The sequence below is a fragment of the Ammospiza caudacuta genome, chromosome 2 (assembly GCF_027887145.1).
Source record: "Ammospiza caudacuta isolate bAmmCau1 chromosome 2, bAmmCau1.pri, whole genome shotgun sequence".
NCBI classification, from domain to species: domain Eukaryota; kingdom Metazoa; phylum Chordata; class Aves; order Passeriformes; family Passerellidae; genus Ammospiza; species Ammospiza caudacuta.
Genome location: NC_080594.1, coordinates 81419446 through 81434706, shown reverse-complemented (window position 1 = coordinate 81434706; position 15261 = coordinate 81419446). Strand labels below are relative to the sequence as shown.

At 34.9% G+C, this 15261-nt stretch overlaps 1 protein-coding gene across 10 annotated transcripts in view; it reads left to right on the top strand.

Moving 5' to 3' along the window:
- Positions 1-15261, top strand: part of DOCK9 (dedicator of cytokinesis 9) — a 113163-nt gene that overhangs the window by 82472 nt on the left and 15430 nt on the right. For 4 of the 10 annotated variants that reach the window (XM_058824911.1, XM_058824914.1, XM_058824912.1 and 1 more), the window contains exons 34-43: positions 260-393; positions 3525-3639; positions 4505-4571; positions 5998-6045; positions 8432-8475; positions 10776-10891; positions 12577-12714; positions 13027-13209; positions 13826-13939; positions 14078-14293. In XM_058824911.1, coding sequence (XP_058680894.1) covers positions 260-393; positions 3525-3639; positions 4505-4571; positions 5998-6045; positions 8432-8475; positions 10776-10891; positions 12577-12714; positions 13027-13209; positions 13826-13939; positions 14078-14293 — 1175 coding nt within the window. Of the gene's footprint in view, positions 1-259; positions 394-3524; positions 3640-4504; positions 4572-5997; positions 6046-7776; positions 7914-8431; positions 8476-10775; positions 10892-12576; positions 12715-13026; positions 13210-13825; positions 13940-14077; positions 14294-15261 lie in introns of all 10 variants that reach the window. The other 6 variants (XM_058824917.1, XM_058824909.1, XM_058824910.1 and 3 more) reach the window with 2 other exon arrangements.

Sequence of the window (15261 nt, the reverse complement as noted above, 5' to 3'; positions counted from 1 at the left end):
CTACATGTGTTTTTTATGTATGTATCTACATAGTTGTACATAAGTCTGTGGGTATGTGCTTAGTCACCCTAAGACACATCTATACTTTGCTGAAATTCTGGAATAAGTTTGTCTTCATTAAAAATAAGTAAATGGAATTAATTATTTGCTTTCTTAAAAATATATGGTGATTTTAAAAGTCTGACTGAACTATGGAGGGAGTTGTGTGTATTGTTTGAGATTTTTATGTTGTTTGAGGTTGTGGTTTTATTTTTTTTAGCTTCCCCATACACCACATCAACTCCAAATATTAATAGTGTGAGGAATGCTGACTCAAGAGGCTCTCTTATAAGCACAGACTCAGGAAACAGTCTACCAGAAAGACACAGTGACAAGAGCAATTCTCTTGACAAGGTAACAAAAAACAAACCAAGATGAATCCTAAAAGTGTATTTTAAAATTTTATCCTAAGTGTCATAGAAGTTTACTTCTCTGATCTCCATTGTGAATGGGCTTTCTAGAATAACTTCAAAGCAGTATTTTATATAATTTTTTTGTGAAATAATTATCCTGTGAACTCCTTTTGCATTGTGCTTACCGAGTTGTTTCACAAAAAATGCAAACAGATTTTCAATGTAGGGACAAAAGCAAGCAGTTGTTGTTTCCTTTGCTAGTGAAAGGCACTAGATGAAGTGTATTGAATTTTGCTTGAGAGGATTGAATTCCAGTTAGAACAGCTTCCTTGATTTTTTGGAAACCATCACTCCATCCTTTTCTATGTTCAATATACTTGACATTTTTAAAACGTTGAAAAAACCAGTTTTTGTGCTTTCTCTGGGTGATTTCTTTTATCTTAGTTTGACTTTTCCAAACCATTTCTTTAAAGCTGTTACAACTTAGGAGCTCTGGCTGCGGTAGCTATGAGTTATTCAGTCCTGTCTTTCTAGAGGTTGTGTCAATGCTGATCACATTTCATTTCCTTAGCTCTGGTTGTGCAAGTCACATCATGTTGACTTTTTCCCCTTGACCCTGACATGCCTTCGTGGGGCAGAGAGAGAAGCTTCTCAGAAGGCACTCTGCTCATGCTTTGCGCCCAGGTGGAGAAGAAGAGGAGAATTGTCACCCTCCAAAGAAAAACCGTGTCACTATGGATTTTTCACTTCTGACAATCCCAGCTTTGCCAGAGAACATTTTGCATACTGCTTTCTCTCTTCAGTTACAAGAAGTATCTGGTTTTTGTGCTTGGTATAGTTAAGCTTCTGAGTGAAGTGTGTGGTCAGTAGTTTTGCCGCTTCTTTGCAACAGTTGAATCTCAAACCCAATATATGCAATTTGACCATGTGAAATATGTTCAAATGTTAAAGCTGGGATACATGCACATGATCTAGTTCAAGCATAAAAAATCCAATCAGTTTCAATAACTGCAGAATTTGAGTCTTGGAGTCTTTGATAGAACTGAAAGTTCTTTGGTATTGACCAAGGTAATAAAGAAATACCTTGGTATACACTGTTGCTAAATGGCAATGCTGTCATCTATTACTTAGTTGTCATGTTGTTGATTACTAATGTGTAGTGTTTTCACCAAGTAAAAGGGTTTTCAAAGGAGTCAACAGCCTTTGAAAATTCTACTCTGGTCTGCCAACTTAGGTAACAGAGGATTTATGTTTTGCATGCTGTTGATATTTTCCCCAAATAATACTTAATCCTGGCTTCTTATTTGTTGCTTTCTGAACTTTCTTTCTAGTAGATCAGTTGTTCAATGCATGTTATTTCAAAGCTTTTGCTCATTGCTTGATATCATTATAGTGAAGAGCCATATTTTTGTTCTAATTTTCTTTCAGAATAATCTGTAGTATTATGCTTGTGGAATCAGAATAGACTGGAAGTATATAAATTCCTATTTCAATATGTGTATACTTTATTTATTTAGGTTATTGACATGATTCTAAATGAAGTAGCTATAGTCCTATTTTATCTGTATGTATCTTAAACAGTCTTAGTGGGATTATTATCTAGTGCTCTGGGCAGTTTCTTAAAGTGTAGGAAACACAATTCTGTTTCTGCTCTGTCACCCATTGATTGCCTGCCATGGCATCCAAAAAGCTGTAGAGTAGCACCTCCTTGTGCACCAGAGATATTTCAAAATAAACAGTTTTTGAGGTCTTTTTGAGGTCTTTAGAATCTGCAATAATTGAGCTCACAGAAGTGTCCACCTCCTCCTAAATTATAGTAACTTCTGGCTATTCATCATAGTTTCACATTCACTTTCACTGTGCATCCATTCAATGACTAGTATGTGATTTACACATTTACTGGTATCAGATTCACAGATTGGTTTAGGACAGGAATTCTTTAATGCAACAGAATGCATAAAAAGGGCTCAGCAGTGAATGGTTGCTGTGAAATAGTCCTTCATGGTTAGTGTGTCTCCTGCTTTCAGGTAGGAGTATGCCAGGAAGGGTTGTTCTAATGTCACTTCTTGCTTTGTTTGTGAAACCAAGTGCTTTTCTCCGTTGAGTCTACCTTTGTATTTGTAATTTTTTTTATAGTAAGAGTTGTACAGATCAATTATACCAGACTGTTGACTTTATAGAAAACTTATGTCTGGTTCATTTTCCATTTACATAAGTGCCATATTGGATGTGAGAATTAGGCACTATGAAGGGCATAATTTATACTTTAAACAGAAGTTTATGCAGTATATCTATAAAAGCTTCAGACTGAGGATTTTGTAACACTAGACTGTGTGGAAATTATTCTTTTACAAGTCTCTGCCCAAAGTTCAATTTATATATTTTTACAATTTTTAGTTTTCCATTTTGTTTGGTGGTATACATTTTGCAAGACCAATTATAGAGCTTTTATCTTTTTGCACAGATGATGGTATTGTGGGTTGCTGATAAACTTCCCACAAGTGCAGGAATTACATTAAAAAATGAAACAGGGAAAGGGTTTTGCTTTTGTTTGGGTTTGTTTGTTTGTTTGTATGTTGGGAGAGGAGGGGAGGGGAAGAGCAAGTTACTTAGTAGCAGTTAGTCTTCCAGAATGCATATTATTGCCCTTCATGTATCTTTTTCTTGAGGTGCTTATATCTTTAAATGGAACTAATTTTGTAGAGGCAGTCCTGTCTACAGTTCAGCAGAAGGTCTCTTGAAAAGCAAAGGAGCATAGATGTATCACCTAACAGTAGCTTTTGGTTTTCAAGTATTCGATCTAAGCAGAAGGGGCAGGCTTGATTTCTATAATGTGAATACCTAGGTATAATTAACTTGTTCAATAATCACTCCTAGGTGACTTTTCCTTTTGCTCCTAGGGGAAAAAACTTATACCTAGAAGGAATTAAAAACAAGCAAAGCAAAGAGGCTTAATTTGGTATACTTGGTGTGTGTAATGTGTGTTTTAGTGGCCTGTCTCTACATGAAACATTTTTGTCTTCATTCTGAGATCCTTTTTCTGCTGCAGGAATTATTACAGCAATTGAAAACAATTTAATTTGTTTTCAGTTTAAGAACTCTTCAGCCAAAATGCATCTGTTTGCTTTTCAGAACCAGCAGAGCAGCACTTTAGGAAGTTCTGTTGTTCGATATGACAAACTTGACCAAGCAGAGATCAAAAGTCTGCTCATGTGTTTCCTTCATATTTTAAGAAGCATGTCAGATGGTAGGTAATTCCTCCTGCTTTTTATAAATTCGAAGTCATTTGCTGGATTTATGCCTGTTATTTCAATAACTTCTCAAAATCAGCAGAATATTTTAGGTGTAGGTACCATGATGTGCTGCATTTTACAAATATGTGTGATTACTCAAATTAAACTCTGACTGAAACCTTGTAAGCATTAAGTACTCATTATTTATTTAAAGTGTGAGGTCAACGAAAGGACTTTTTAAGAAAGTGAACATTTGTGTCTGATGGTGCAGTTTGGTTTGTAAAACAGAGGTGAAGAATAATTCATTGTTCTGTAAAAGTGTCTTGGGCTCTGTTCTGCAGAACTTGCTGTATTACAAGGAACCAAATTATTTGATTGTTGTATTTATTTCCATTTCTGGAATATGGAGATGTTAGTGCTTCTTCATTCTCCTGGGATGTTTGTGAGATGATCCATTGAATTTTTGAAAGAGTCATGTTATCCTGAAGAAGGTTTCAGAGGTATAGAAATAAGGCATGAATGGCACATCTTACTTGTTTGTTAGGATCATACATCTTGGAATCATCCCTGTCTTTGGTCAAAAAAAAAATTAATTTTAATTTTAAAAAAAAGTTGGGACCCATCTGTAAAGAAGCAGGTTATAGGACTAACAGTCTGAAATATTTTGAAGTCTTGCATTGTTATAGGGCTGTAGGCACTAGAGGCTACACAAATACTACTGTGTAAAATATGAACTAGGATGGGAATATTATGGGTTATTAATTAATATCATATTGCAGAAGCTCATTTGGAGAATTGATAGGAGCATTTGTATAATCAGTTTTAAGGAAAACTTCAAATAGTAATTGTTATCTTTTATATTGTTAATAATTTTCCTAGATGCATTGTTTACATATTGGAACAAGGCTACAAAATCTGAACTCATGGACTTTTTCACCATTACAGAGTAAGTTTTTTTGTGCTTGTCATGCAGCTATATATTTTGCTGTTCTGTGAACAACATGAGTGTGGATATAAGCATGTGTAAATGCTTTTTTGGTTGTTGTTGTTTTGGGGTTTTTTTTAAATAATATTGTCCTGATCTGTTTGGAAGTCCTTAACTTGATGTCCCCTATTGCATGTCTGTCCAAGTCCATGATAGTCTCTGGAATCAGACTATCCAGAAGGGATCTCAGGAGGTTCCTGAACAAGAAGCATGCTCAGAGTATTGCAGTGCTCATGGAGGAGGAACCAACTGTCTTGCTCCCCTTCTGCATTAAACTGTGTCTTGTAACATCAGCTGTTCAATAGCAAATACATGGTTGTGTAGCAAAACTGATTGAATTGCATAACTTCAGAACCGTGCTCCTAGCATTCCTCATGTGTCCTCTGCTATTCCCTAAGGGAGTAGGTGCAGGATGAGTCCAGTATTCCAGTATGAGTCCACTAGTCTAAAAGACAAGAAGATCTCAGAAGGGGGAGTTGAGGTTATTTTGTGCTCAGAATGACAAGTCTGGGGAAGGCAAACACCATTGTGCCCAGGCAGGTTGGAGGCAGCTGAGCTACTCCAGGTCTCAGTAAAAAATGAAGCTGAGTTGAAGAGGCAGTAAGGCAGTCTGTACTCTCATTCTCAGCTGGCACATGGAAGACAGAGCCTGAAACTGGCTTTCATTTTGGCTTTACACTTTAAAGAAGAACTGTCAGGACATCTTACTGAAGGAACAAGAGATGTTGTGTTGTTTTCTGTATTATTGGAATAAATGTTTACAGTGTGAAAAAAGTAAAATAAAATCAGGATTACAGCCTCCACCCACAAAACTTCTCTTGATTTGAAAATATGACTTCTAGTTAATTAGTCATTAATGTTGTGCGCTTACCAGTAATATAGATTACTTTTTTAATTAAAATTTCTTGTTGTTAATTTGTCTTTGTCATCATCTTGTTTTAAAAGCAGATTCCCTTTTGAAAATAGTTCTTCCAGGAACCCTGTTGTTATCCTGGAATTTGGAGACCTTAAATAAAACCCAACAAAACAAAAAAGCCAATTTGTAGCTAAGTGAGTTTAGGCTGGGGTGGGGGGAAGCAAAATGTTTTGCCCCTATTTTGAACACTTGCACACAATTTACAAAATTGGTGTAAATAGGCAATGTCTGGTTATCTCTTTGCTTCTCTCTTCCACGTTAGTTGTCCTGTCTTGTTGTCCATTTGTAGATACTGACACATTTACCTTTCTTTGGCTTGGGGTCTGGAAGGGAATTTTAAGGCTGGTAGAAATAAAGAACTTTTATGATGCAAGAGTCTAAAGTTAACAGTAATTGTTGAATAATTCCAGTGTACATAAATCTAGAAAAGGTTTTTTTAAGTGTGGCTTCTCTGACTTGTGTTCTCTGCAGAGTGTGCTTACATCAGTTCCAGTACATGGGGAAACGATACATAGCCAGGTACTGTGTGGAATTTAAATTTCACTGTCTTGTTTGTTAATAATTGCACTGTGTAAGATATGCCTTGAACCTCTGTAACAAGCAAATTGCACAAATAGAAGAGTTATTGTGGAATGATGCATAAGATTTTGAAGTAAGTAGCTGGTTACAATATTAACAAATCTGTATCCTGTCTGGAAATCTGGTATTTGTTTAAGAATGTTCTGTGAGCTGTTTTTTAATGATGACTTTAGAATCCATCCCTTAAATGCTATCTTTTACAGCATTTTTTCCTTGAAATAATGTCATTGGGAAAGAAATTTGATAATGTTTTGTTTATTCAGTTGGCCATAAAACCACGTAAATTGAAATGTTTCAGAAATTTTGTATATTTAGTGTTTTTACTTGAAGGTAAGTAGTGAACATTCCAACACTGCTGTTTTTAAATTTGGAGTATGAAGAAAATCTGGGAGTCAGAAACTTGTATTAATTTAATATCTTTGCATTATTTTTTTTTTAATACAAAGTGTTTTTAATGGAGTAAAAGATAACAACTTCTATAGACCTTACACTGTGGTTGACATGGTAGTGTTATAATTAAACTGATGCGGTTAAAATACTGGCCCTTTTGAACTCAGTGAGAAATTTGTTGCTGACTTTGGATGGTAATACATTCTAACTATGATGTTAGCTTTTTTTGGTTTTAATTTAGATAATGTGAATCTTCTTCTACAGAATTGACTCTCTCCTTGGAGATTTTTCTGGGGGAAAAAAAGGTTCACATAATATAAAAGCCTCAAAAATAAATCTGGCTTTCTTAAGGTTTTGATTGTCATCTTTGTGTTCAAATGTACATCAAACTTTAGATGTACAGGAGTCTATAATTCTCAGGCTTTTTATAAAAGTTCTTCCAACTGCTTTGTTTGATGAGTTTGTAGAGGACACTACTACTCTTCTTTTTTGTTTACTCATCACCTGGTCTGTGTGCTGCATGTTAATGTTGAAAATGCTGAGCTATGGAAAGCATCTGGTGTTGTGAATTGTAAATGTAACTTTCATGTCTTTCACATTGTCACTACACTGAAGTATATCACAGTCAATGCACGTGCTGTTAAAATACACAAATGACAGAGAACAAGAGGGAACAGGGAATTCTGCAGGTCAAGCACTGGTTTTCATTTTTCATCAGCTCTGGTGGTGGTACACAGTAGGAAGTTAGCCTGTACTGATTGCTAACACAGATCACTTTTCTGTTTTCTTCATTTGATTGCTGCAAATTTAACAAAGTCTATGGCTCTTCTCCCTTCCTGCTTGGGTAAGAAGTATATGATACTATCTCAGTTAATTCCTGCTCTCCTGTTGCATGCATGCTTTCTAATTTTACGGCTGTGTGTCCTAACTTTTTTGCTGATTTTTTTGCAGTCAAAATAGAGGATTCAGTTTTGGGTTCTGAATATTTTCAGAATATTTATGTTTGCAAATACCTTTTTTTTTTGAAAGCTCGGAAGTAAATTTAGCACTTCAAGAGTGACTGCTTGTGTGCTTTTGCTTTCATGCTTTGAGGTTTTAAGGAAGAGTTTGCTGTGGAGCTTTTTTTGAGCTACCTATTTTTGTTTTATAAAGAAAACAGTGAATAGGTTGCATTATAATTCTTTCTATAAAACTTCTTGTGCTTAACTAACAGCACTTCCTGTCTTGCTGCAGTTTGACATGTCTAACTTTTGCTTCTATCCCATTTCACCCATCTTGCAGGAACCAGGAGGGGTTAGGATCCATAGTTCATGATCGAAAATCTCAGACATTGCCTGTTTCCCGTAACAGAACAGGAATGATGCATGCCAGATTGCAGCAGCTGAGCAGCCTGGATAACTCTCTCACTTTTAACCACAGTAAGTCTCATGACATGATAACATCTGTCATCCTCAACCAGTACCACAACACCAGAGACAGGTCCCAGAGCCACACCAGTGCATCCCAATGACTTTTACTGTTCCAGGTCAAACGAATAGCTGGAAGCAGTCCATGGTCTGTTCTCTGCTTTGTGATAGAGCAATCACTGCTGGGTGCTGCCATAACATGGAGCGTGGTTAGCTATAGTCTATCTTAAAACTGTATTTTAATCTTTTCTTTTAGTTATGTACGCATCACACTTGTGCTGCGCATAGTTACAAAATTGACTTTTTTTTTCTATTTGTTTTATTGAGCTTCAATTTTTTTCTTCTCCTATGTGGTCTTATAAATTACTAGTCTCAAATTAAATATATGTATTCTGACCATATCTCCATGTTTTGACATCCCCTGAAGAGAAATAAGTTTCTTAAAATTTCTACAAAGATTGCGAGCCCATGATTTAGTTTGTCTGGAAGTGAAAAAGCGTCCAATAATGAAGTGATTTTTCTGTTTTCAGTGTGAGAAAGATATCAAGTATTCTTGGAATTTCTGTAGACAATGGTAAGATTTAATCAGGTTGAAGTCAGCTTGTATAGACTGCTGTATTGAAAACTAAATCTGCTTGTGGCCTGTCTTTTTAAACATTCTGCTTCTAAATTGCAATATACTGTATGTAAAGTATTCTAAAGCACCATTTCTCAAATTTCAGCTTCAAAAAACAATGAAACTTGTTGACTAATTCAGTAAAATACAACACTGGTATTGAAGAGTTGTGTGCAGTAAAACTTGAGTTAACTGTATTTTCACTGTGTTCATTCTTTGATTTCTCAAAGCATATCTAACTGTCCCTTAAAATCTTTTAGCTCTTTTGCTGTAATATAAAGCAAAATTTAGCCTAATTGCACAAGATTTATCACATTGTCTTGTGTAAAAGTGAAAAAAAAATCCCACAAAACCTCTCTATTCAGAAATGCATTATCACATCTGTTAAAATGTAAGAAATGCAATTGCCTGCTTTTAAAATGTCAGACAGTGTGTGGAAATTACTTTTTTTTCCCCTTGCAATCAGTCCGCTACTGCTGTATTGTAATAGTTTCTACATGGTTGTTGATACAGAAAAGAAAGCCTTTACACTACGTAGCTACACATTTGGTACACTATAATAATTTGCAGATAAAGACTGGTTTAAAAAAAAAACCCTCTGAGAAACAGATAACATCTCTCTGTGCAAAGAGTTTCATGCTTTCAGAACTTGGCAATTTTTACTGATTTTTTAGGAAACAATGAGCTGAAAGATTTTAAAAAATGCATGCTTATGTAAAAAGAAACTTTCCATTCTTTTCCAACTGAAGGAAATTATGAAGGAAGGTGTCTTATTCAGATAACTTTGTCTAAACTGATAATAGGTGGGTTTTTTTAATGGACAGTTAATAAATATCAGGATATTACACATTGTATTGACCAAGGTTTTACAAATTGAAAATATGTTGCTGTAAAAACCACATGAAGTATGAAATTGATTTTTATATCTTTGTTCTGTTGTTGTTAACTTACAGTTTTGTTTAGTTGTCAGTCTGCCTCTGTCATGTATCCAAAATAGCATTCAGAGCTTGAATAATCTTGCACATATTTTGTGTGGGATACATAAAGAAAGGAAGTGTCTGGTGGAAATAGTTGTTTTACTTGTTTCTAAAATCAAGATTCTTTGGCAAGATAGTTGTCTATTAGTGTAAATTATAAACTTATTTTCTCCCTTTCTAACCACCTAAGCTAGAAATGAAACTGAAATACCTTTCCATATATACCTTTTCAATACCTATCATACCTGGAAGGTATGATACCTTTCATCTCTGAGAAATTGCAGTATAGTTTTGTGCTTAAAGAAAGAATGCATAAATGTAAAGAAACTGGTGGTTATGGGTATATGTGTGTAGTTCGGAGAGGGAAGCAAGAAGGTGCAGAAAGAAGTGGCCAGGTGTCATTACAAAAGAGTTTGGCATTGCTTCTGTTCTTTACTTGATCTCAACAAGTTTGTCATCCTTGTGATTGATTTAGTGATGCTAAGTTGTTTGTAAATCTGACATATAAACATGACCCAGACCAAATGTTTATAAAGCAGCCCAGTCACGTTTGTCAATCTGGTGCTTCATGACCAGTGTTAGGGAACAGAAGTGACACATTATTATCAGTGCTGAGGCAAGATATGTTTTTAAAATTATTTAAGTTCACTGTGGAGCTAGAAGTGGTAGAATGTTTTTATTAAATATGGAGATATTGCAATGTATTGCTGCAAGAGCAGAATTCATTACTGGGGTGGTAAATTGCATATAAGTACGGGATTGTATTCCTTCAACTCTTACTATTTTGTATTTATATCCTGGTTGACTTGTGATTAACTTTGAGACCATTGTAACATCACTAAATTGCCAAAACTTCATATTTTCAGCTGTAACTTCATCCTACTGCAGTACTTACCACAATATATGTGTGTATATATGTGTATATATATATATATATATATATATATATAACTGTGTAGCTTTATATATATATATATACACATTTGTGTCTACATGCACATATATATGAAATATCACATAGTTTTTAACTGCTGTTTAATGCTTCTGTTGTTGAAATTCTTACTTAATATATTTTATAGTCCTGTGCAAATTATGTTAGAATAATTGTCTGACCATATTTGAAACTATTTAAATGCATATGAATTTTTTTCCTGTATTGAATACTAACTTCTGTCAGGCTTTTTACTTGTTAATCTTTTCCTAGTTCAGCAAGTCTTTTGGAAATAAGAAACATTTAAATGAGTGTATCCAGCACTTACACTTCATTTGGAATTTCTGTAGGCTATGGCCATTCAGATGCAGATGTCCTTCACCAGTCTTTACTTGAAGCAAATGTTGCCACCGAAGTTTGCATTACAATTCTGGACACTCTATCATTATTCACAATGGCTTTTAAGGTTTGTTCATGCCTTGGTGTTAACTTTTTCCCATAAGTATCTTTGAGAATAAATACTTATTAAAACTCTTTTTTTAAGTTATATTTTTATAGTCTAGTTAAATAGCATTGCTATTTTTAGCTTCTCTGGCATTGTATTTTATTATTTTCATGAAAAAATGATAATATCTCACAGAAAAATGCTTTAGCTTCAGCTACACATCATACACCAGCAGTAATCTATGGGAAAAGCTCCTTCCTCAGCCTAACTTAAAAATAGTTCTAGGAGCTTTAGTGTCTACCTAATATTAGTGGTAAAAGTGGCTTTTAAAGGCCATGTGAGGTGAAAGATCTATGGCAAAACCATAATTGGATACTCTCAGACTTTCATGTTGAACTTGGCTGCTTATTATAGTAATGCACTCCTTAATAGTGATTTGTGTGTTCCTCTTCTGTAAGTTTTTTCCATTTGTCCACTAATAAGTCTTCTTTTAGTTGTATCAGTTGCTGTCGCTCTCCTGTGGAATCTTTATATAGCACACCATTTACTTACCCCTCTTGGCTGTTTTTCTGAGGTCTTCCAGACTTTAAAATCGAAGCCATAAAAAGGACAGATGATAACTCTAGGTTGTTTCTCCTTAACTGGGGCAGTGTATCCAGATTCTTGCTTGAAGATTCAAATTTAGTGTCTTATCTTTAATCTAGTTATGAAAACATGAGCTTATTTACAATAAGCTTCCTTTTTTCCTGGTAATTAATTTAGTAGAGTTGAGAGCCAGTTCTGTCCAGAGATCTGGTTACAGAATTGAAAATTAATAAACTAGCTAAAAACGTTTAAAAAGGAATGAACACTATTCCTTCATTTATCAACCCATCATGCTTGGAGTGACAATCCTTCAAGGTTATCTCTGTGTTGTATATTGAGAAGGTAGGCAAGAGTATGCCAGACTAGTCTTAAAGATCCAAATAAAACAGGACAATCAGGAGCTTCTATTCAATAAACTGCACTAAAATATATAAAATCAGAGTCAAATGATGGTTTGGGTAGTAAGGGACTTCCAGAGATCATCTAGTTCAATCCTTCTGCAGGGGCAGAGACAACTTCCACTATGCCAGGTTGCTCAAAGCACTATCCAACTTGGCCTTGAAAAAACCTTTCAAGGAATTGGGCATCCTCTACTTCCCAAGGCAACCTGTCCCATTACCTCAACACCCTCTCTGTAGAAAAGGTTCTGCTATGTCCAGTCTGAACCCAGCCTCTTCCACTCCTTTATATATGCCTGTATTTATGCAGTGATGACAAGAAAGAGTGGAGTGCACCCAGGGGAGTTGCAGAAGGGGCAGAATCACCTTGTAGTAGGAGATACTGCTATGAGAAAATTCGCCTGTGTGGGCTGCTAAAGCCAGTGTAAGCAAAGTCTGTTAATACTTTGAGTGTGCCCCTCAAAAAGCTATTAATAGTAATGGATTTAATTAACAGCTGATAAAAACAATCATGTTCTATAAGCCTATTCAGAAGGCAACACTTCTTTTATAAGCAAAATTAATGAAGCGTTAGAAATACCTAGTTAGAATTCAGGTATGTGTGTGTTATTAAACATCCTGTTGTATTTTTTAAATGTCTTGCTTTTTGACGATCTGTATATGATCTTATAGTATAAATGTATTGCTGTACAAAACTCCTGAATCCTTGCTATTGTTTTAAAGAATCAGCTACTGACTGATCATGGACATAATCCACTGATGAAGAAAGTATTTGATGTATACCTCTGCTTCCTTCAAAAGAATCAGTCTGAAACAGCATTGAAAAACGTATTCAGTGCTTTAAGGGCACTTATTTACAAGGTAAGAAGTTCTAAAAAATTCATCTTCAAGTACTTGTCCAGTTCTTTAGTTAACAATATACTATATAAGAATTTAAGAACTAACGTACCAAAATAAAATAGGTGATTATGGACTGATCTGATCTCAACAGTGTGGAATGCTTGTCCTTTGATTTGCTGTAAAAATTGTTTTGTGTCATGACCTACTCTAACTCTTGCTCTTTCCACAGTTTGAGGATATGAATATATTTGTGTTTTTCTTGACACGCTTAATTTATTAAGATCTGACCCTAGTTTTAATGAATAAATTCTTTGTTTTCTTCTTTTTCCTCAGTTTCCTTCTACATTTTATGAAGGTAGAGCTGATATGTGTTCTGCACTGTGCTACGAAATTCTGAAGTACTGTAATTCCAAGCTGAGTTCAATTCGAAATGAAGCTTCACAGTTACTGTACTTTTTGATGAGAAATAATTTTGACTACACAGGGAAGAAGTCTTTTGTTCGAACACATCTGCAAGTTAGTATATTTTCTTTTTCTTTTAATATTGTACATACACAATTGCATACCAGTGTGCAAAGCCCTGTCAGATGGACTTAAAATAATTTATTTGGGGTTCAAGCAAGGCTGGTACTCAGAGTAAGAAGATGGCCATAAAAATATATTCAGTACAAGGAAATACTTAGAAACAGTTGGATGACCCTGTGTTTTGTAGGAAATGAGTTTTATTTGTCAGTGCAAACATTCTGGTTTTTAGATGTTATTTAGTTTGTTAAATGGTGTATCCTGTTGATCTGAAGAAGGAAAAGAATGCAGCAACAAGCACACAGAAGTCTAAAATAGTGCAAATAATTTGAAAATTGTGTGTCTTGACAAAGCTGGGAACAGTAGTTTGCCAGTTCAATGACCTCTGGCTAGTTCACCTAGCAGTCAGTCATGTGTCTTGAATTTACACAAGCCTGTTTTATCCTATGTTATTGTACAAGTAATTGGAAAAGAACCCCCAAACATTATTTTATTTAGGAGAATGATTTTTCAATTAAAAAGAACAAAACTTCCTTTGTAATTGCCTCAGAGGTACATATCAAGGGTATTTAATGAAATATGCACTAACAAGATGTTTGTTTCTGTCAAGGTTATTATTTCGGTAAGCCAGTTAATTGCTGATGTGGTTGGAATTGGAGGAACTAGATTTCAGCAGTCTCTTTCCATCATCAACAATTGTGCCAATAACGACAGGATTATTAAGGTCTGTTTTTATTCCTATTTCCATACTGTGGAAGGATGCTTGAAGACTCTCACAGCATCTTTTCCAGTTATGTTTTATCATTTTGTTGTGCAATGACTACGAAAACACAGTAGTTAACCTGACTTTTGCATGTTTTAGCACACTACATTCCCTTCTGATGTTAAGGATTTAACCAAACGGATTCGTACCGTGCTGATGGCTACAGCTCAGATGAAGGAACATGAGAATGATCCAGAAATGCTTGTAGACCTCCAGTACAGCTTGGCAAAGTCCTATGCAAGTACACCTGAACTGAGGAAGACATGGTTAGACAGCATGGCAAGGATCCATGTTAAAAATGGAGATCTTTCAGAGGTAACAGAAAAAAAAAACAAATTAGTTTTAGCTCTGTAATAAGCTTAAGCTTCTCTTTATAGAAAGGGAATGTACTATATGTAGTTGCTAGCATGTAACATAATAAGTCTTTTAAACAATTTTTGAATTGTTGCTGGATTGGTTTCAATAGCTGATAAGTTTTTGTCCTGCCCAAGTACATCTGTAAGTAATTTCTGGTTATTAATGTAAGGAACATGTTTAACTGCTATAACTGACACACTACTAAGAATGGAATGCACAATGCAAGCCATGGAAGAGAGGCCTTTTACTTAAAAATATCTTTGTTATTACTTGTTTAAACATTTAAAGCCACTCCTTGAATTCTCCTCCAGTTGTCTTTACAGAATTAGCTTGACTTTATTCCAAATTGCTTACTAAAAAAACTACTAATGTTCTTAAAACTGACAAATAATTTTTTGTGTCATTTGAAAAAAAGGAAAGGTTTCTGTTTTTACTGTGCTCTTAAAATAGTTAGTTCTAGCAAAAAGCAGAATTGGGGATTGTTATATGTCTTAATGAGACATTACACTTTAACTGGATACAGATTAATTTTGTCTCTTTCTAGAAGGTTTTTCCATCTGAAAGTAAATTGCTTTGTGTGAAATCACTGCATTTCATAAACATCTGTTAAAATGAGCATCATGTGAGCAAGTAAAGATCTCCAAGAAATAGAAGATGCCATCTTCCAAACTCAGTTCTTTGTACTAGAATTCTCTTCTTCTACATGGTAGCAACACAGAAGAAATACACATTACTCTGTTATTAGCTTGTCTCTTGAACTGAACAGCTTCACCTATCTGAGAAGACAAGGTCTTTTAGTCCTTTTCAGTTATGTTTTTCATTTTTTTTGTTAAAACCTTAGAATCTTTGACTGTGCAATTAGATGAAGATGTCTGCAAATCATCAAGTTCAACTCAATACAAAGTAGGCAAAGGAGTTAGAATTTC